The sequence below is a fragment of the Mirounga angustirostris genome, unplaced genomic scaffold (genome assembly GCF_029215605.1).
Source record: "Mirounga angustirostris isolate CCGP_5_RB_7025 unplaced genomic scaffold, mMirAng1.0.hap1 SCAF_2, whole genome shotgun sequence".
NCBI classification, from domain to species: Eukaryota; Metazoa; Chordata; class Mammalia; order Carnivora; family Phocidae; genus Mirounga; species Mirounga angustirostris.
The window spans coordinates 20184581-20206257 of record NW_026991710.1 but is presented as its reverse complement, the minus strand read 5'-3'; the positions used below and the strand labels follow the sequence as shown (position 1 = coordinate 20206257).

Genomic DNA, 21677 nt, shown 5'->3' with positions numbered 1-21677 from the left:
CACCGAGGCACCCCAGGTCCAGAGTACTCGCCCGATGCAGTAATTTGCCATTCTATAGTCAAGCGTATAGAACCCGCCTCTCCCCACTTCTCCATCCTCATTTCCTGAAATGTCTACAGAGCACTGATCTCTCCGTGGACCCCCGTGCACACCTGACTCATCTTATAACTGGGCTTTTCCTCACATCCTTCCCTTGACCGGAATGTTGTTTCTTCTACCTTCCACCTCCTATAATCTGCTTTTCCTTCCAAGTCCAGATTAAGTTCTGTCTCCGCTCCTGGAGCCATTCTTGATCTCCCCTCTGCCCTTCCCAGAGCCCTTACTCTGGTTCCACACACCCAACACTTGACCGTGGCAGTGGCCATACTGGTTGGTACTGTTTCATGATGTCAGTTTTATCCCCCCGCCCCCTCACTGCATTGAAGGGTCCCTGAGGGCAGGGCCCAGGGGGATGGTTCATTAGCTCTGCTCTTCCCCCAGGCATCTAGGACTGAAAGCCAGCACATCATTCTTTCTGATTACCTGGTTGATCAATCAGTTCCTTACTGAGTTGGATTTTCCTTACATACTCTGCTTCTGGGCAAATCAAGTGACTTTCAAAATTGACTCCTTAGGTTGGAGATGTAGGTAGTAATTAAAGCATTTAATGCATTGTTTAAAGAATGAACCAGTCCTCCCCACTTCATCCCAGTTTCTGTAAACTTCTAAGCAAAGGGACCAAGAAGTCACTATCTGGACTTTGCTTATTTAAGGATCTGGTTTTTATCTTTTATGACTTTTTCCAACACCTACAGGCTCACATTCTTGTTCTCAAGAAGCATAGATCAGGTTTCAAAGCATCGAAGAAGCAGTCCCAATCTGTAACTAAAATCTAGGACATTTGTTTTCCAGCAGTCCTATAAAGCCCAAGGGACAGGTTGCCGTTAAGTAGTTTTAGAATGAAGTAAGTGCCATAAATTTGTAGACAAAATGAAGTGGAAAGTGAGATGTTATGCACTTAGCGTGAGTGGAGTGGATAGTCCATCTAAATAATTTGGCTTTCTGAAATCTAAATTGAACGCTTGGAAAGGTTGCTAAACATACTGCTTTTTTTTAGCTTTGACCATTCCATCTATTCTTGTCACTTCAGTACCATACGTTTCAATTAACTAAAAATGTTTAGCTAAATAATTAACCCTTAATTAGCTAAAAAAGTTGTTTGGACTTTCTAGAAAAAATGACCCTCAACCAACAAAAAAGCAAAACAAACATTTTTTTTTTAAATTTCGGAAAGCTACTTCTGGGCATGTTCTGTCTGATTCCATAGTCAGCCTATTGTCCAACATCTTTAAAAATGTACCAATAAATCATTTAGGAAAGAAAGATAAAATAATAGATGAAATTATATTTTAATCCATTTGTGGTTACCTAGGTGGGAAGGCACATAATTCTGAAATGATTAGGTCTCCCCATAGTCTCTTGGTATCTTGCAGCAAGTATGTTTGGGCTAAAATGGGCTCAAAGTTTTCTCTGTGAGCTGATGCTAAGGAGGGAGGAATGCCCATTTCTTTAATTCCCCTTTCTGCAGTGGATCACTATGAGGCTACGGAAGGCTAATTTCATGCATATATTTTAAAGAGGTTGGTGCTGACTCGCCTGCGTGTTTATGATTTATGCGTCTTGCTGTTTGTATTCCCCCATACAAAAGAAAACAAAAGTAGACATCAGTTTCTTGGCTCTAACTCCCGTTAGAGCAGGATGCCCAGGGGGGAAGCACAGACTTGATGAGCATCTTTCAACACCCAGCATCTTTCTACGTCAGCCGCCCAGCACCACGGACATTCATCTTCAGCAGGATGATGACAGGGCACTGCATGATCCTGAATCATCAGAAAAAGAGTTGACGATATTCATTCTTCCTGGAGAGGGAGAGCAGACTAGGACATTTTGGAAAGATCTTCAACACTGAGAGCAAAAATGCAAAATGGTTTCTGGTCAACCTTCGTTAGTGAGAAGATGCAATTGATCACAATCAGTTGTTCTCTAAACATTATAGTTCTTTGCAATTTTTATATTATCATGGGGCTAGAGCTGAGCATCTTTATGTATGTGAAAGAGTATTTACTGAATCCTTTCTTAGAGTCACAAGTCATAGAATTCACTTAGATGGGCTGTGAGGGAACTTCTTGGAAAGACTATACACCTTTTCTTTTATCTTTCTCACTTAAGTGCTTCCTTCATTCACTCAACAAAGACTTAGTGAGTTCCTGTTAGGTGCCAGGCACTGTTTAGATGCTGGGGATACAGATGTGGACTAACCCAAAATCTCTGTCCCCATGTTGCTTATGTATAGGGAGAATACACAGCCAATAAATGAAGAGGTAATTAAAGTAGGTAGTATGCCAAGGGACAGTCGTGCAGTGAGGATCAACAGAACAGGGAAGGGAGATGGTAGAGGTCAGGGAAGGGGTGATCGTTGAGGACAGACCTAAAGGAGAGTGAGCTGTGTGCTGGAATGAGCTGTGTGGGTAGCTGGAGGAAGACCGTTCAGGCAGACGAATCACAAGTTCGGAGGCCTCGGGGTGGGAGCGTGCCTTGCCCGTTTGAGCAGTAGCAAGGGGCCCAGTGTGGGCGTTCTGAGTAGTCAGAGATTCAGTCCATCGGTAAGTGGGAATGGGGGTAACTTGACAATGGAGAGTCTTGTACGCCATCAAAGGGATTTGGCTTTTATTCCGAGAAACATAAGATGCCATCCAAACTTTAAGAAATGTATATAAATAGAGAGCTTAATAAATGCTTCTTTAAAAAACAAAGCAAAAACACTTACATTGTACTCCAGCATCTGTAATGCTGTCTTTGTACAACAAATCTCATTTCTTTGTCTCAGTATCCATGCGCAAAGCCAGGAATTGAACCAGGTTGTGCTGAAGAGGGTTAGAGCTCTGTTTTAAATCATTAGCTTTGTTTCCGGGACTTTGGAGTGACAGGGCATGAGGATAATAACCACATTAAAATATGACTTTCTTGTTCTAGTTCTTTGGCCAATAACCACATAAAAGCACTCCCAAGGGATGTCTTCAGTGATTTAGACTCTCTGATTGAACTGTAAGTAAGGAAAATTAAGTTTATGTGTGCTTGTCATTGTGCCCCAGTTAATCATGTCTTTAAGCCCCCTCTCCCCATCACTGCATTTCTTTTATGCTGTAGTTAGGAATCGGTGACAAGAGTGCATGGTGGGAAACAGCATACATACAGTTTATATTGTATTAGTTAGATCTTGCCATGTTGGAATACACTTAGTAGCATTAGGCCAATGGTAAGGTAGGCTAGCTGGTGTGAGGTTTCCTTTCTCAAGGTAGCGGATCCCTCTGTTTTATCTTCTAGTGTTTGTCACGTCTCACTGGACATTTATCAACAAGATCTTAAAGTTTCGATCGTGTTTGCAAAAGCGATCTTCTTAGAATGTCCTGATTTTGTTTGTGAGAACGTGCATCTTGGGGGGGTGGTGTTCTAATGTCAACCCTGTCCCCCCTTCCCCATCTCCAGCATGGCGTGGTGACAGTTTCAGAAGAGTTTGGAGACATGGTGATAGGTTAGCTCTGTGAGCTCTCTGCAGGCTCTAGTTAAAATCATGATAAGTACAAGAAATAGGATGTATTAAATACAAATTTTTTAAATTTCATGTAAGTATACGAGGATGTTAAATCCTGCTGGATTTCCATATGACTGCTGAAACATTTCAGGCCTGTCTGTTTCTCTGTCGATGTGTTTGTGTTTCATTTTGTTTCTTAGCGATTTAAGGGGCAATAAATTCGAATGTGACTGCAAAGCCAAGTGGTTGTATTTGTGGCTGAAGATGACCAATTCCACTGTCTCCGATGTCCTCTGTATCGGTCCACCAGAATACCAGGAAAAGAAGCTAAATGATGTACCCAGCTTCGACTACGAGTGTACCACTACAGGTATTCAGAACCTCTATCACTGAAGACTGTTACGGAGGATAATCGCTTTGTTTTTCTTTTAGGTCATCCACAGGGAATGGAGAAAAGCGGGTGTAAAGGTGTTCTGTCCAGATTATTTTAGGCAACGTTTAAGCGTTCTAAAAGAAATGAATTGATGCGGTCAGGAAAGTATCTCAGCAGTTTGGAAGGATTTTTGTTAACTGCCCTTTGCCTTAATTTTGATTCTTTACACAATTCCTATCTCTCTGACTTTTTTTTTTTTTTTAAAGGGCCAAAGTATAAACTGATGAGTTGGGCATAAGCCCATTTACAGGTCAGGTTTCATGGAAGGTCAGTGCAGAGAGGCCCGCATTCCTGCTCTCGGGATGATCCGCTCTGGTCACTCCTCTCCTGATTGAATAATGTGACGTTTACTGAACATTCAGCTAATAAATACCAGCCTTTAACATCCGTAAATTCCTTTTGTAGTTCTATGTACAAAGAGATAACTTGGTGAATTATAACCAATGGCAAAATAGAAACATAAGGGAACAAGTAACTATCTAAAAAAACCAAAAAAACAAAAAAACTCCTATTGAGGAAAAATGTACAGAAACCTTGATTTTGCATTTTTCCACGGCCTGCCTCAAGGTTTCCATTTATACATTTTACAGATTATAAGACAAAATTAAAATACTAACTGCTTCCCCTGTCGCGTCTCGTGGGGAGCAGGGGCGTGTCTCCGTGTGAGAGGCCTCAGTGGAGTTCCTCCAGCTTCTAAGGACAGCTTTTAAAGGAAAGCAGATCAATCCCCAGTACGAAACCTGCTTACGAAACTCAAAAATAACCGTTTCGGCTGAGAGCTGATACCTACAAAGCCTCAAGGCATGTCAGGGGGAATAGCAGGCATGAGAACTCAGAAAACAGTGACAGAAACTCAAAAGGAAAACAAACAAAACAAAACAAAACAAAACAGAACAAAAAACCCTCCAAGAACCAACTGTGAGATTTAGGCCCGTCCTGCTGCCTTCCAAACAAATAAACAAATAGGAACCCACAAAGTAAAAACTATTTCTAGGTATCTTCATAAGTAAGGGACTTGGCAAGTTCTCTCTCTGCTGGGAGAAAAGCCACAGATTCGTGGCTGCCCATGTCTTCCAGTTTGAAAAGGGCCTTACTCAGCTGTGTAACTGGCAGGTACCCTTTGGCCGGCAGAGACCACGAGCAGGTTATTTATTATATCACGGAGCAGTGCAGTAAATCAGAGCTCAGAGTCAATCACATCTGCACCAAAAGGTGGCATTCAAGGCCATTTGGTGTGAAATGCCAAACCACAGCTCCCCGGGGCTCCTTTCTGTCTCCGCTCCAGTTTTTCTGGAGAGTTCTCTATTTAAACCTCAGGTGAAGTGAGCCGCTTTTTCATTGTTCTCTTCACACCTGGCCAGAGTGGCTGAAAATTTTGCCAGTCTCTGGGAGACATGACATGGGCTATCCAGGGCCTGTGAACAGGGAATAATTTATATGAGAAAACAGGATTTCTGATTTTTGCAACCTGGGGATGGTTATGAAAATGATCTGGGCTCTCAGAATTGTCACAAGGGTAAAAGGGGCTTGGAACCAAGGTAGCCAGCTCTGGAAACCTGTCCTAAACCCAGAACCCATGGGGCAGCATGAGCCCCCTAACATTTTAGGGCATCCTCCCTCTCTTACATATATTTGTCTTTGTTAGAAACCTTCCTACTAAAATTTAGACAGTCAGCACTACTCCCTGGTAACAGGCAGGTGATGATTCTATCTTTGCTACTGTTTTCTCCCTTTAAGACCCACGAACAAATTAGCTTTCGCTCATGGTTTCCTCCATCAAGAATAAATGGCGTACCCAAGCGGGGCCCACCCCCAGATACAGTCCCTGCCTTGTAAGAACGAAGTCAATAAATTCTGAGTTTTTTTGGTGCCTGTCTTCCACTCATATCAAGCCTCATCCTTTGGTGCTTTATTAAAGACTGGGAGGGAAACGCGTGAGGATGGAAGGCAGATAGAAAGCCCCATCTAAGAGCCCGGGGACTAGTGAGGACGGCATCCTCACTGCATTTTTGGGAAGAAGTACATTCTCTGAGGGCATTATTTTTCTCTTAGCTCGGATTTTCAGGAAAGGCATAAATTCTTCAGGTAGGGGAAGGAGAGGAAGATCCTATTCTTCCCAGAGAGAGGAAGATTTCTCTTGCCATTGTGTTGTGGTGCCCGGGTATAATTCACACGGCAGAACCACTGCCGGACTGTTTCGGCTTCTGGCTTAATCACAGTCCTTCCATAACCCTCCGCTTTCAAGTCTATTTTTAACCACCTCAGAAATCCCTGTTACCTACTCATGATTCCCCGTGTTAGGTGGGTAATTCGCTAAATTCCTAAGAGGGAGTGCATTTTGCATCCTAATTGTCCTGTTAGCAGGGGTTTAGTAGCTATCGCCGGGCTGATGAAATGCAAAGAGAAATAATGCATTAATGTGCAGTTTCTTTCCCAATAGGATCGGCGTCATGTATAATTTATTTTCTGCAAGGGCTATAAATAGCTATAAATAGCTGTGTAAAAATCTGTTGATTCCAGTGGGAGAAGGCCTAAATTGTAAGTGTCCCACTGACATCATGAACTTAATCCAACGTGAATGGAAGTGGCAGCGCTTTGTGGAGAGCGTGCCGTTAATACTTTAACACTAGTAAATTGATGTCATATCAATATGTGTATTGTTGGAGATCTTTGCACGACGAATGTGCTTTTGCCGGTCGTGAAAGATGAATTAAAATGGGGACGGGAGAGGATCCTTAAATTCCTCCAGCCCCTCCCCACCCCCAACCCAATACATAGTGATCAGTCATTTTCTTTTCTTCCCTTCTTCCTTTCTCTTCTTCCTCCTCCTCCTCCTTTTTGGGGGTGGGGGTGGGGGACGGGGAGAAGGACTCTCCTATTAAGAATTAGATTTATAATTCAGATGATTTAACAGTCTGTGTTGTGCCAGATAGTCAGCATATAGAAAATATTATGAAACCAATGTTTTGGGAAAACAAATGAAAATAGAACCGTTAAAAGCTAGATTTGTAAAATGCTGTCTAATTTTGGCAGCTCTCTTTCTTTCTAGGGGTTTTTTAAATAAAAAACTGAAGCTTGTTGGTCTGCCCTTTAAACAGCCTGCATTTTTCAGTGAATGCTCATGTTTCTGAGACGTCGGCGTGCAGGCGGGAGACGTGGGTTAGAGGCAAGGCAGGACTGTTGGGAACCTTCGGGGTTTGCGTTAGCAGAAGGCAGCCCGAGAGGCAGAAAGGGTCTGTGGCTGTCTCAGAATTAAAAGACCGCAGCTGTATTCTCGGAGTCCTTTTCTGTCTCCAGAAAAGGAAGTAGACGATGACTGCTACCATTTCCCCTTTTCTGTGTATCCACAGGTTGAGTTTTGTCCATTTTTACTCTTTGATGTACTCTAGTATCTGGGGGGTTTGACAAGGGACAGGGCTGGGAGCCATCGTGATCCTTCCTGAGTGTTCACGCAGCAACTCAACACGGTCATTGTTCTACAGCCTACAAAGCTATGGTATCAAACTCCCCATACACAGGACTCTAATGCTAACGCTTACACTCTCTTACATAGTCGCTGCGGCAACCTCATGAAATAGGTGTCACTTTTATTTCACTGATGCGGACCCTGAGGCTCAAGTTTCTTGCCCAAGGTCACAGAGCTGCAAATACAAGCGGGAACCCGAAGCCTCGCCTGTCTTAGCTAAAGCCTCAGCTCTTGCGGATGCTCTGCTCCCGGCTCTGGGGGTGAGGGGATCCCTCACAGTAGTGGTACTGTCACTTGTCCCCGCTCTCCCTCGGCTACTTCTTGCTGTCGGGTGCAGAGGCGGCCTCCTCTTTGCTTCTCCCTCTTGTCCCTGCACCTGCGTGCGTCGCTCATTCACCCCCAGCCTCCTCCCCACACGGTCTGCAGAGTGGACCACGGGGTGGGCGAGGCCAGCCCTCCCACACTCCTCTGCCAGCAAACATTTATTAGGCACCTACTGTGCACTCAGAATGGGGATAGGGACACCTCCAAAAGTGAGCATATATTGAGCCCTCACTGTGTACTACGCACAACTCTACATGAGTAAGAATTAAGATATCCAGTGAGGACACTAAACCAGACAGAGGTGAAATAACCTCCCCGAGGTCACTCAGCCAGACATCAGTCACAGCTCTGCCATGTCATCTTAGATGCCGTTAGGATGGACACTTCCTCAAGAGACAGCCCAGGGATGGCTGGGACGGAGGAGGCAGGCTGTCCTTTCTCAGACCTCAGTTCCATATTTATGAAGTCCCTACCACGTGCCAGGCCCCGAGATGGGCACTTCCACCAACATTACCAATGCGTCCCTGCCATCAAGCTTGGCAGGTGAGAATCATCGCCCCCATCTGGCACCGAAGTAAACTGAGGCCTTGCCAGGGAAAGTGCACAGCCCCGGGCCTCAAGTGCAGGGGCTGGTTTCAGGGGGTCTGAATCCAGGCACAGGGCTCTTCCCTGTGCCACATGCCATCCTGGTTCCCTCAGCCCTGCTCCCTTCTCCCGCCGCTCATGATACCTGCTCTTCTCATCCCCGCTCTACCCTTTCCACCTCAACCCTTGCTCAGCGTCTCTCAGTCTCTCCCTTCCTTTCCTGCCTCTGCCCCATCAGCATTATCCTGCCTTTGCTCACCACTGAGTGGCTCACCCCTGTACTGTCTTTCTCACTTGACCTCTTTTATGAGGCTTCCTCCGAATCAGAGTTATTTCTTGAGTGGCCACCATGGGCTTACGCCGTGGGAGGCTCTCAGGAGGGTGGGACCCAGGCCTGACCTCAGGAATCCCTTGGTTCAGGAGGCACAAGACCCTGGCTGTGCGGACGCACGCCCTCTCTGAGCTTCATCTTATGGCTCTGTGAAAGGGCTCAAGGCTCTAAGATCTTTCCCATTTCTCCAAAGCTGACTCTGAAGTTGCCATGCTGGAGATTTGTGAAGAATGAGATTGAAAGAGCCATGCCTAATGATGAACCCAGTGAGAGAGGAGAGAGTCCTATGCATTGGATCTGGGACGGCTTTGCAGGAGAGATGGGGCCGGAGTTGGCACGGCTAAGGGCTGGGTGGGCAGGGGATGGGCAGAGCCAGGGTTTTCTCAGAAGAACGACTTCCCTCAGCCAGACGTCCACCATCATTTGACCCTGGGTGTGCTTAGCCTGCCAAGAAGCAGTGCACATGGAAGCATCGCTAGCCCAAGAAATAACTTACCTTCAACTTTCTTAGTGTTTTGTTCATTTGTTTGTTTTAATTTTTCTTCATTGCTTCCCTAGCTCCCACACACTACCCCTCCTTGCATCCCAGGGCACGCTCACCCGGTTCCTTGGTAAAATGGTACCTCCTTTCCAAGAGAACACAGTGAGTCAGCGGGAGCTGAGGGGGCCATACCCTGAGGAGTGTTGACTTAGCACTAAGTGTAGGAGTAGAACACGTGTTCAGATAGGATGGTTCCACGTGGCTTGAAGAGCCAACAGAACTGTCATTGTTCGCAGACCGCGGGACACTGTCCAGATCACAGGCATAGCCGTCCCTCACCCCCGAGTCCAACAACCAGTAAACATCCTTCGGTTCACTTCCCTGCTCTACAGCCTTCATAAATCTCTGGGTCTGTATCAGAGGGCTTGGCTTGGTTCCCCAAAGTGCAGCGTGCCCTGTGGGGAGTTTACCTTTGGTTTTGAACCTGGAGTTGGGGAGCGTGGGAGTGTAACCGCGGCCAAAACAATCACCTTGGCAGGTAAGCTTGAGAAGCACCCAGCAAGCAAAGGAAGTCAGGTTTTTTGCTTCTGGGGCCATCCTGAGAGGGCTAGAAACTGCATTTCCCAAACCCCTGCGACCACTGCAGCCCTCTTCCCAGAGTGATTTGCATGATCGTTGAGGCAGTGTTGTTCCATGGCATCTTTGTGCTGGTGTTTTTGAGAGCCAGGTCTCCCCAAATTTGTTTTAAACTTTGCAATCCAGCAGCCAAGCTGTGAGCTATTCATCATCCTGTCCAAGGCAGAACCCTTCTGGAACCTTCCAGAGTAAAACATGCTGTGATATGTATGTTGCTTCTCTCCGGTCCCCCCTCCTCCCTGCTCATCTTTGGAACCGATGCTACAGAGGGTAGAAGGGAAATGGTGGGCAATAATTCCCACAAGGGATCTCATGGAGACTTTTTTTTCTTTAAATACCCATTCCCAGATTTTGTTGTTCATCAGACTTTGCCCTACCAGTCGGTTTCGGTGGATACATTCAACTCCAAGAATGACGTGTACGTGGCCATCGCTCAGCCGAGCATGGAGAACTGCATGGTGCTGGAGTGGGACCACATCGAAATGAATTTCCGGAGCTATGACAACATTACAGGTGTGTTGTGACTTTGATCAGATGTATTGACGGCCTCAAGCTGGTGAGAGAAGCAGCATTCTGGCATCCCAAGGAGGGGAGACGTGGCTCTCTGACTTGGCTAGAGTCGGGGAGCACGCCCACCTCTTCTCTCTGATTGCTTCTCGACTTGGTCAGTTATTGGTGAGAACAGAAACTGGGGGTGGTGATCTTATTTATCGTTTGTGATCCTTTGAAAGGGGAGAGAGGTTGGGTTTCGTATAGTGGGAGGCATTTTCCAGTAGTGCTGAGAAGTCACCTGAGAATCCCTTAATCCTGAGCACTTTGGGCAGCCTACGACCGTAACAGCTTTTTAGTAGCTAAATGATACCTTTGACTTCTGTTATGCTGATTGTTAACTAATATGCTAACACATGCTCATGCACACATGCTCGTGGATCACATGCATGCACAGACACACATCCATCCACGCACGCACACACAGACGCACATCCATCCAGGCACGCACACAGACACACGTCCATCCACGCACACACACAGACCGCATCCACCCACGCACACACACACAGGCGCACATCCATCCAGGCACGCACACACAGACCGCATCCATCCACGCACACACACAGACACACACCCATGCACGCACACACAGACACACATCCATCCATGCACGCACACAGACACACATCCATCCACGCACACACACACAGACGCACATCCATCCACGCACGCACACCCAGGCTCACGTCCATCCACGCACACACACACAGACCGCATCCATCCACGCACGCACACACAGACGCACATCCAACCACGCACGCACACACAGACACACGTCCATCCACGCACACACACAGACCGCATCCATCCACGCACGCACACACAGACGCACATCCATCCACGCACGCACACACAGACACACGCCCATCCACGCACACACACAGACTGCATCCATCCACGCATGCACACACAGACCGCATCCATCCACGCACGCACACACAGACGCACGTCCATCCACGCACGCACACACAGACACACGTCCATCCACGCACACACACAGAGACCGCATCCATCCACGCACGCACACACAGACGCACATCCATCCACGCACGCACACACAGACACACATCCATCCACGCACGCACACACAGACACACGTCCATCCACGCACACACACAGACCGCATCCATCCACGCACACACACACAGGCGCACATCCATCCAGGCACGCACACACAGACCGCATCCATCCACGCACACACACAGACACACATCCATGCACGCACACACAGACACACATCCATCCATGCACGCACACAGACACACATCCATCCACGCATGCACACACAGACGCACATCCATCCACGCACGCACACACAGACCACATCTATCCACGCACACACACAGACACAATCCATCCCTTCACGTACACACAGACACACATCCATGCATGCACACACAGACCACATCAATCCATGCACGCACACACAGGCACGCTCTATGGCTTGTTCCTGCTGCCCTCTTGCCAGGTCCTGGTGATCATTGCTTCCTTTAAATAAGTGCAAACAAAATAAGAATAACTGGCTCTCTAAATTCATGCCTTTGGGTCGAGGCCTAGTTAATGCTTCTTTCAACAATGTCAGGAGCCCAGTGTCTCAGTGCTACTAAAAATGGGCCGTCTACTTGCTTTTTATTTTTAATTTATTTTTTTACTTGCTTTTTAAATAAGTAAGTAAAGTCAATAACCTTTTAAAGACTTCTCATTTATCAAGTGCAATCTGATCATAATATTGACTTTATAGACAGCACCAACGGTAGCCTGTGACCCCACAAGAGGATTTCCTTTAGTGGTTCCCGATTTGGGGTCAGAGCAGTATTTTGCTGTTGCAGCGTATCAGGTAGACATTCTGGATCAGGAGGCTCCTAGGAAGCTCGCAGGTGCAAAGTCGTTTTGCAGCAGGTGCAGGGGTAGAGGGAGGCAGGGAGAGCGTAGTTCCACCCCTCCCAGAGCAGAGATGGTAATAAGCCTGATCTTGGCAGCACTGGGAGGTCTTTGAGGTGCACAGGTGCCCCAGAACCTCCGAAGATGCCATGTCAGATGCGCCTCCGCGGTGCGGCCACCTGGCCTCCTAGTGCTGAGCTCCCACCCCCGAGAGCAGCCCCACCCCCGCCAAGCGCGCACTCAGCACAGAGCACCGCAGGTGAACCTGGCGAGAAAGCCCAGGCCTTTGGACCCTAAACCCGGTCCATATTAAAGGAAACAAGGAAGGGGAGACCCGCTTTCCATGTGCTCTTTGCTTCCCTCTTTTTCCAGATTTGGGAAACGGGTGAGGGATGAATGGGCTGGCCCCCTGGCCTCCCCTCCTCCCACCCCATGCTAGGAGATGGAAGCAGAGTGAAGCTTTGCTTTGTGCAGGGCGGGGAGGGGAGTCCCCACCAGGGCTGGTTGCCAAAGCTGCTTGCAGGCCTGTGAGGTGCCAGGAGCCGGTTTGTCTCGTTGGAAACTCACCACAGCCCCGAGGTCTTAGCATGGGTTGCCTGCCTGCAGGTAGACGACAGAAGCCCTGTTCAAGAAAAAGGGGGCATAGAGATGATAAAGAGCTCGGCTTGTGAAAACTGATGGACGTGGATTGTACTCCGGACTCTGCCAGGCGCTGAGATATAATATGAACTGTGGCCTCTGGGGCTCGGTTTCCTCATCTGTAGAATGGGCAGTGCATGTACTTTATATGGATGCTGTGAGGAGTCAGTGAGTGCCAGGCACCGAGTGAGCAGTTCTAACGAATGTCAGCTTCCTTCTCACACCTTCACAGATGGAGAGATCAAGGCTCAGGCGTGTTGAATCACTTTGGGGGCAGAGCCCAGGGCCTGTCACTGCTGCATCTCACCCCTTTCCTCTCCTAGGTGGACCTCGGTAGGAAGGGACAGTACCGCCCTCTGCTTGCCCTTCTGACAATCTGCAGCTGGTCGCATCCCTACGTGCATCAAGTCATTCATTCATTCATTCATTCATTCATTCATTCATTCATTCACAAGGATTTCTTGAGCCCTTAATCCGAGCTAGGCACAGTCTAGGTGCTGGGGTCACAGCCATGCACAGGCCAGATGAAAACCTCCATCCTCAATGGGTTTGTATTATAATGGGAGCAAGAGATAATAAAAAAGACAATTATAATACAGCTAACACATCAGATAGCAACACACTAAGAAGGGACAAGAAGAGGGGGATGGGAGTTTTGAAGAGCCAGCCATGGGAGTGTTGACATTTTAGATTGTGTCTGGTAAAGGCCTCGTGAGGAAGGTTGTTTGGAGAAGCCAAGTGGGACATGGGGGGTTGATCCATGGGGACAGTGTGAGGAGGAAGCAGTGCAGACAGAGGCAACAGCAAGTGCAAAGGTCCTGCAGCGGGTGGCTATCTTTCCTGTTTGGCTCCTCCAGGGGGCCATTTTGGCCTGAACAAAATGCTCCAGAGGGAAAGCTGCGGGGACAAAGTCAGAGAGGTAAGGAGGGCTGAGCACGGGGGCCTTGCAGGTCCTGGGAAGGACTTGGGTTTTTAATCTAGAGCTCGGCAGAACCACAATGAGCTTTGCACCGAGGTCGGCAGGGCTGCCCAGGACGAGGCAGCGGTCTGGCGCAGGGTGCTGGGCTGTGAGCAGCTTGTGTTGGGGACAGGGGACAAAGGCGGAAGCAGAGCGACTAGCTGAGAAACTGATGCGGGAATCCTCACAAGCGCATGGCCCAGGCCTGGCGTAGGCCGCAGTGGTGGTGTGTAGGAAGCCGGCCGTGAGGGCGCACTGGGTGTGGCCAGGGCCCGAGCGAAGGCTGGGCCTTGCTAGTTTCTGGGGACTTCTCAGCCCCTCGTTCTCAATCTTCTGAGCTGGGGGCAGCCCCCCCCCCGATGCCCACCTGGATCCTCTTCACAGCCAAGCCTGAGAAACAAGTTACAACAGTGGGGTAGTTCAGCCCCTGAGCCCCAGCAACATCAGGCTTGTTTCTGATAAAACTGGTTCCAGATCTTTCTAGGTGGTGACCTTGGCCAAGTTAGTTACTTTCCATGAGCCCCTTTCATCTGTAAAATGGAAGTATCGTGAATTCTCATTTCATCTGTAAAATGGGATCGTCATCGTATTGGACCCATGAGAATTTAATGGGGATCGTGTGTGTAACACTTTGCCCAGAGCCGGGCATATAGTAAATCCTCAACAAATGTCAGTTTTATCATCTGGGGATAAAAAAAGGAGCAGCCCTCCTTCTCCTCCCTCCCAGACCCTAAAATTTCTCACTTCAGGTAAACTCCGTAACTCTCATCAGCGCAGGAAAGGAGGGGCCAGCATGGAAGTCCCAAGGGAGCAGGGGAAGGGGGTGGTTCAGAAGTCACATGGATCCCTCAGCGCAGGAGAGAGTGTGGCTAGCTGGGATTGAGCTCAGTGTGGAGGAAAGCCCAAGGCACACACGTGCCAGGCAGATGCCAAATGGACAAGCAAGGGCGCAGCCCTGCAACCACTTGCCTTGAACGAGACCAGTGTAAACACGGATCCGTTCTCTGCGCATGGGCTATGTGTGTCTCATTTGTCATCTTGCTTGATCACGGAGTGATCCTAGAGTCTGCAAGGGCTGGGCAGGGGTTTCTCAATCCATTCCCGGCGAGACTGGGGCTCTGAGCCATGGAAGGGGCATGTGCATGCAGTCTTCCTTTGCCATCCTGGTGAGCATGGTGCTGAAGGGGCATCCCCAGCCATACATCCGCTTTTGGGAGGAGAGGGAATGCCACGATCAGGGTCACCCCAAGGCTTTGCACTTCCTATCTTCTCCTTTTGTTCCTCTACATCTCTTCTCAGCTCTCCTGTTTTTGGTTTATTTTGTTTGCCTTTGATTTCTCCATGCCAGGTATGTTCCAGCCTGCAGTCTCTCTTCCTATATTAAAACACACACACACACACAAACACACACACTGATCTCTACGGCTATTGACCATTCAATAGACTAAAAGTGTTTAGCTGGATGAAGGTATTCTGGAACATGTCCAAAGAAGGAATTCTTTCTGTCTTACACAGCCCCTCAGCGGAGACAGGCAGGCAGGCAGACCTGAAGGACACTCCCAGGTGGCAGGGACCTCCCTAGCTAGGCCACTCAGGAAGGGGACCCAGAGAATGCACCCACAGTTAGCGTTGGCAGGAGGGGGTTAGTAGAGCTTCCAAAGACCAGTTTGGTAGTTTAAATCCAGAAGCCTTCAAAGTGTGCACAGCGTTTACCCCAGCAATACCTACATTTAAGAACACTGCCAGATGGTTTTCAAAAAAGACTGCTCTACAAGGAAGCATGTTACTCAAAATAATGAAAAGCTAGAAATAACTGCAATGTCCAACAATAGGGGATTTGTTAAAAATCCGTACAGTGCAATACCTTATAGTATTTAAAATTCAGGTTGTAGAAGGTGCAGTAGCAGGGGAAAATGTTCACAGTGTCATGGTCAAATAAAAAAAAAAAGGTAGGTTGTAAAAAGCTCATGTATCCTATAAGCCCAAATTCATTTGTTTATTTATTTTTAAAGATTTTTGTTTCTTTTTTGGAGAGACAGAGAGCATGAGCTGGGGGGAGGGGTGGTCAGAGGGAGAGGGACAAGCAGAACAGGGAGCCCCATGCAGAGCTCGACCCCATGACCCCGGGTCCATGACCTGAGCCGAAGGCAGACGCTTAACCAACTGAGCCACCCAGGTGCCCCCCAAATTTATTTTTATTTTTATTTTTTATTTTTTTTTTAAGATTTTATTTATTTATTTGACACAGAGAGACACAGTGAGAGAGGGAACACAAGCAAGGGGAGTGGGAGAGGGAGAAGCAGGCTTCCTGCCGAGCAGGGAGCCTGATGTGGGACTCGATCCCAGGACCCCGGGATCATGACCTGAGCCGAAGGCAGACGCTTAACGACTGAGCCACCCAGGTGCCCCCCCCCCACCAAATTTATTTTTAAAAAACACATTTAACGTTTAGAGTAACGATTAAGGAAATATATCAAGACGTTAAGTGTTATTTCAACTTTGCAGTACAAGTAATTTTGATTTTCTTCTTGGTGCTTTTTGATATGTTCATAGCTGAGTGTAGACTGGAGCCAGACTACCCGGATTTAGGTCCCAGGCTCTACCACATACTAGCTGTATAAGTTACTTCACTTCTCTGTGCCTCAGTTTTACCCTTTATAAAATGGGGATGATGCTGCTGATGATAGTATTGGTCTTCTTGGGTTGTGTTAAGGATTAAATGAGTGAATACATGTAAAATGCTTAGTGTAGTTCTCGGTCATAGTACACACTATAATTGTTACCTATTATTATTATTTTTTTAAAGATTTTTAAAAGATTTTATTTATTTGACAGAGAGAGACACAGCGAGAGAGGGAACACAAGCAGGGGGGAGTGGGAGAGGGAGAAGCAGACTCCCCGCTGAGCAGGGAGCCCGACGCGGGGCTCGATCCCAGGACCCCGGGATCATGACCTGAACCGAAGGCAGAAGCCCAACTGACTGAGCCACCCAGGCGCCCCTGTTACCTATTATTTTTAAAATTTGCTTTGGGGAACATTGAAAACTTTTATACTCAGAAAAGAAAAAGGAATAATTAGTTTAAACAAAATAATTTGTTTAAAACAAAAGAAAGGAACCAAGTTCTTGCAAGAAGGCCAAAATAGTGAAAGAGAAAAGTAAGTATCACTCGAAAAACTACCCACTGGCTGCCCCCAAAGTTAATACTGAGGACAGGAATTGGATAATTATCCTTGTAATTTACAGACTAAGTTCACTTTGGTCCAATCGCCTAGAAAATCAGGGGGAAGAAATAACTTTTAATCCAGTGACCTAGATGGAGGGTCAATCCTCTTTGGGATGTGGGTGGTCCATTGCTGGCTGGCTGAGGAGGCTGAGGGGGGCAGTCTGGGGGTCCGCGTGCAGTGTGGGAGAAGACTGTAGGAGGTGGTCCAGACGGAAGACTTCCCCTTTTCCAGCAGAGTTCCGGTTCTGGGCCGCCTGAGCTAGATCATTCACGCCATTGACCATTCTTCAGGTACTTACGCGGTGCCTGCTATGGGAGATTTTAGAGGGGTGAGGTCAAGACAATCGTTTCAATTATCCAGTAATGACAGCTACTAATTGTTGACCACTTCCTGTTTGTGGGTGCTCTGTTCTAAAAACACCAACTGAGCCACCCAGGTGCCCCCAAATTTATTTTTATTTTATTTATTTTTTATTTTTTAAATTTTTTTTAAGATTTTATTTATTTGTGAGAGAGAGAATGAGAGAGTACATGAGAGGGGGGAGGGTCAGAGGGAGAAGCAGACTCCCTGCTAACAGGGAGCCCGATGTGGGACTCGATCCCGGGACTCCAGGATCATCCCTGAGCCGAAGGCAGTTGCTTAACAAACTGAGCCACCCAGGCGCCCACCCCCAAATTTATTTTTAAAAAACACATTTGAGTATGTGTGTAGAGTAACGATTAAGGAAATATATCAAGACATTAAGTATTATTTCAACTTTGCAGTACAAGTAATTTTGACAGAGGGCTTAACACTCCTCTGTTCTGTCTCTGCCTCCGTTCAGCTTCCTTTGGCTCCAGAAATCAGAAGGAGCCAAATGTCTTCATTACATTCTTTTCCTCCTGTCTCTGAGACCTGACTCCTACCTTTTTACCCTCCCTTACCCCCATGCCCCGAACAGAAGCCCATTTGTCTCATTCCACTGTCCGGAGTTGGGAAATACTTTTTTGAATAAATTGGAGACAATTCCCTTGGTGTTGGTGCCTTCCCTGAATAGTACTCTTGCCTCTAAAGATACCAGTGGCCAGGAGACCAGCCCTTAATGGAGACACATTTTGTTTTTTAAGTTTTTAAAAAAAATTTTTTTTTAAAGATTTTATTTATTTATTTGAGAGAGAGAATGAGATAGAGCGAGCATGAGAGGGGGGAGGGGCAGAGGGAGAAGCAGACTCCCTGCCGAGCAGGGAGCCCGACACGGGACTCGATCCCGGGCCTCCAGGATCATGACCTGAGCCGAAGGCAGTCGCTTAACCAACTGAGCCACCCAGGCGCCCTTAAAAATGTTTTAATTGTGGGGAAATCTGCAGAACATAAAACTTACCATCTTAACCATTTTTAAGTGTACTGTTCAGTAACGTTAAGTGCATTCACGGTGTTGTACAAACAATTTCCGCAACTCTTTTCATCTTGAAAAACTAAAACTCTATATCCAGTAAACACTAACTCCCCATCCTCCCCCAGCCCCTGGCCCCCATCATTCTATTTTCTGCCTCTCAGAATCTGACTGCTTTAGGGACCTCATGTAAGTGGAGTCAGATATTATTTATCTTTTTGTGACTACCTTTATTTCACTTACGATAATGCCCTCAACGTTCATCCATACTGTCATGTGTCCTGTGTGAGGATCTCCTTCCTTTTTAAGGCTGAGCAACGTTCCGTTGTGTGTCTACACCACATTTGGGTTATCCATTCATCCATCAGTGGACACTAGAGTTGCTTCTACCTTTTGGCTATTGTGAATAATGCTGTTATGAACATGCGTGTGCACATCTCGTAGAGACCCTGCTTTCTGTACTTTTGGGTATGGACCTGGAAGTGGAACTGCTGGATCATATGGTATTTCTATGTTCAGACTGTCGAGAAGCTGCCGTGCTGTTCCATGCATCAGCTGCCCCATTTTCTCACATTTCTTTACATCTGTCCCCATTTTCCAGCTCACGAGGGTTCCAATATCACTACGGAGGAACATTTCTCCCTGCGGTACCCTAATGCCCTCTCGTTTCTCTTGGGGCACAGGTCAGTCCATTGTGGGCTGTAAGGCCATCCTCATCGACGACCAGGTTTTCGTGGTGGTGGCCCAGCTCTTCGGCGGCTCTCACATCTACAAATACGATGAGAGCTGGACCAAGTTTGTCAAATTCCAGGACATCGAAGTCTCTCGCATCTCAAAGCCCAACGATATCGAGCTGTTTCAGATCGAGGATGAGACGTTCTTCATCATCGCAGACAGCTCTAAAGCTGGTCTGTCCACGGTGTATAAATGGAACAGCAAAGGGTTCTACTCCTACCAATCTCTGCATGAGTGGTTCAGGGACACGGATGCAGAATTTGTTGACATAGACGGGAAGTCGCATCTGATTCTGTCCAGCCGCTCCCAGGTCCCCATTATCCTCCAGTGGAATAAAAGCTCTAAGAAGTTTGTCCCCCACAGTGATATCCCCAACATGGAGGATGTACTGGCCGTGAAGAGCTTTAGGATGCAGAATGCCCTCTACCTTTCCCTCACCCGCTTCATCGGGGACTCCAGGGTCATGAGGTGGAATAGTAAGCAGTTTGTGGAGATCCAGGCTCTTCCATCCCGGGGGGCCATGACCCTGCAGCCCTTTTCTTTTAAAGATAATCACTACCTGGCCCTGGGGAGTGACTATACATTCTCCCAGATCTACCAGTGGGATAAAGAAAAGCAGCTATTCAAAAAATTCAAGGAGATTTATGTGCAGGCACCTCGTTCCTTCACAGCTGTCTCCACTGACAGGAGAGATTTCTTTTTTGCATCCAGTTTCAAAGGGAAAACAAAGATTTTTGAACATATAGTCGTTGACTTAAGTTTGTGAAGGGGTGACTGGTGAATTTAGAGACACATAGCACTAGCTTTCACAAGAGAGGCCTGAGAAGCAAACAGAAGGCCAAGTTCAGAGCTCCGCAATTAAAAACGCACTGGGGAAATAGAAGTTTTCAACATTTTAGAACTCGCATTTCAATCAGGGATTGCATTTATTGGCTAACTGCATGACATGTCCATTCTCCCATTTCAAAAGACATCTTAAAGCCTGTTATCTCTGAGAAAAGAGTAGAGTATTAACTCTTACCATCTAGGGAAGTAATGTGCTTTTTTCTTTTTCTTTTCTTTTCTTTTTTTTTTTTAATGAGGAAGGAGGAAATCGGATAAGATGGGACAGTTCTTATGATGAAATTAAAAAAAAAAAAAAAAAGACCAAACTATGGGCCCTTCTCATTCCATTTTAGCAATCTTATTGGGTAAGAATGCTTAAAGCCAAAGTCAGCTGAAAAAATTTGCTGATGATTCATTTAAAAATCTGATAACACTCAGCAATGCTATTTTGAGTCATTTCAGTTTCCTGAATGCCCCTTCATAGCAGAACGTTGGCTGTTTCATTGGCTCGGGTGGATGCTCGTGATGGGGGGTGTTCACAAAATAACGTTGGGCATTGCTTCCTTTGCCACAAAGAAAATACTCTGCTGACACACTTCCAGGCCCAGCACGGGCCATAGGCCCATGAGTGAGACAAAGGCGGTTTCCCCTCTTCCTTGTGGTTCAGAGCCGACCTTGTGGCGCCTGGAGCAATATTGCTTTTAGATGCCCTCCATGACTCGGCTGCTTCCCTGAACCCATTCTTTGAGTTTGTGGGTAACCAGCAGACAGGCCAAAGACTGAACGGTGCTTTTCATCCATCCTTTAAAGCAATAGAACAGGGCTTTCCAGCTGATGAGCGTTCGGTAGAATTTCTGAAGCAAGATTTTGTGGGATCAAAGAGGACTTTACACAAGTCTCGCTATACTTTGAAACCTAGAGGTGGCCCTTTGATTTGTGCATGTCTGTGCCCTCTGGGCAGCTTCCTGTTTCGAGTCATTGAGTACCAGCCTACCTTCCTGCCTCCCTGCCTTCCTCCCTACTCCTTCGTCGGTCCTGCTTTGTTGATGGGCTGTTGCCCCCGCTGCCAACGCGGACAGGCTGGGGCACCACATTGCAGAACCCAGGGTGCTCCTGACGCTGGTGCCCCTTCCTTTCCCGGTAGTTTAGCCGAGGAGAACCCCCTGGGGCTCACACCCTGACATGGGACCACGTACTGGCAGGGGGCTCATCCTGAATAGGCTGGGGCGGGGGGCGGGGGCGGGCTTGTGCTGATCACTGGGGACCAGCTTTGGAGCTAGACACACTGCATCCCACAGACCAGGTCTGCGCTCAGGGGGCCAGAGGGTCTATTTCAAACTGGCCTTCTCTGGTGTGGACTATTGGGAAGCCCATGGGGTCTGGTTTTGTGGAAGCTTCCCAGTGGATGCCTCATTAGCTGGTTCTCTTGAAGTGGATCTTAGGAGTGGCTCTCACGGAGCCACCCACCAGCGTCTCTGGTGGCCCCCAGACCAGCACAGTCATGTTGTACTGGAGAGTTAATGATCATTTGCCAAGTCATGAGTAGGTAGATGTTTTGCGGCAGATCTGAGCACGGTGTTGTTTCTGGTTGAAGTGGTGCAGATCAAGGCAATGAGTAGCCTCAATGCTGGCTCCATTCGGGACTGCAGACTGAGGGCTTCCA

At 47.5% G+C, this 21677-nt stretch overlaps 1 protein-coding gene across 2 annotated transcripts in view; it reads left to right on the top strand.

Annotated features, from left to right (window-relative positions):
- Window positions 1–21244, top strand: part of LGI2 (leucine rich repeat LGI family member 2) — a 30081-nt gene extending 8837 nt beyond the window's left edge. For both annotated transcript variants that reach the window (XM_045881383.3, XM_045881384.3), the window contains exons 5-8: window positions 3013–3084; window positions 3772–3941; window positions 10176–10340; window positions 19138–21244. In XM_045881383.3, the coding sequence (XP_045737339.1) occupies window positions 3013–3084; window positions 3772–3941; window positions 10176–10340; window positions 19138–19955 (1225 nt within the window). In that variant the 3' untranslated portion in view covers window positions 19956–21244. The remainder of the gene's footprint in view (window positions 1–3012; window positions 3085–3771; window positions 3942–10175; window positions 10341–19137) is intronic.
- Window positions 21245–21677: the final 433 nt, after the last annotated feature.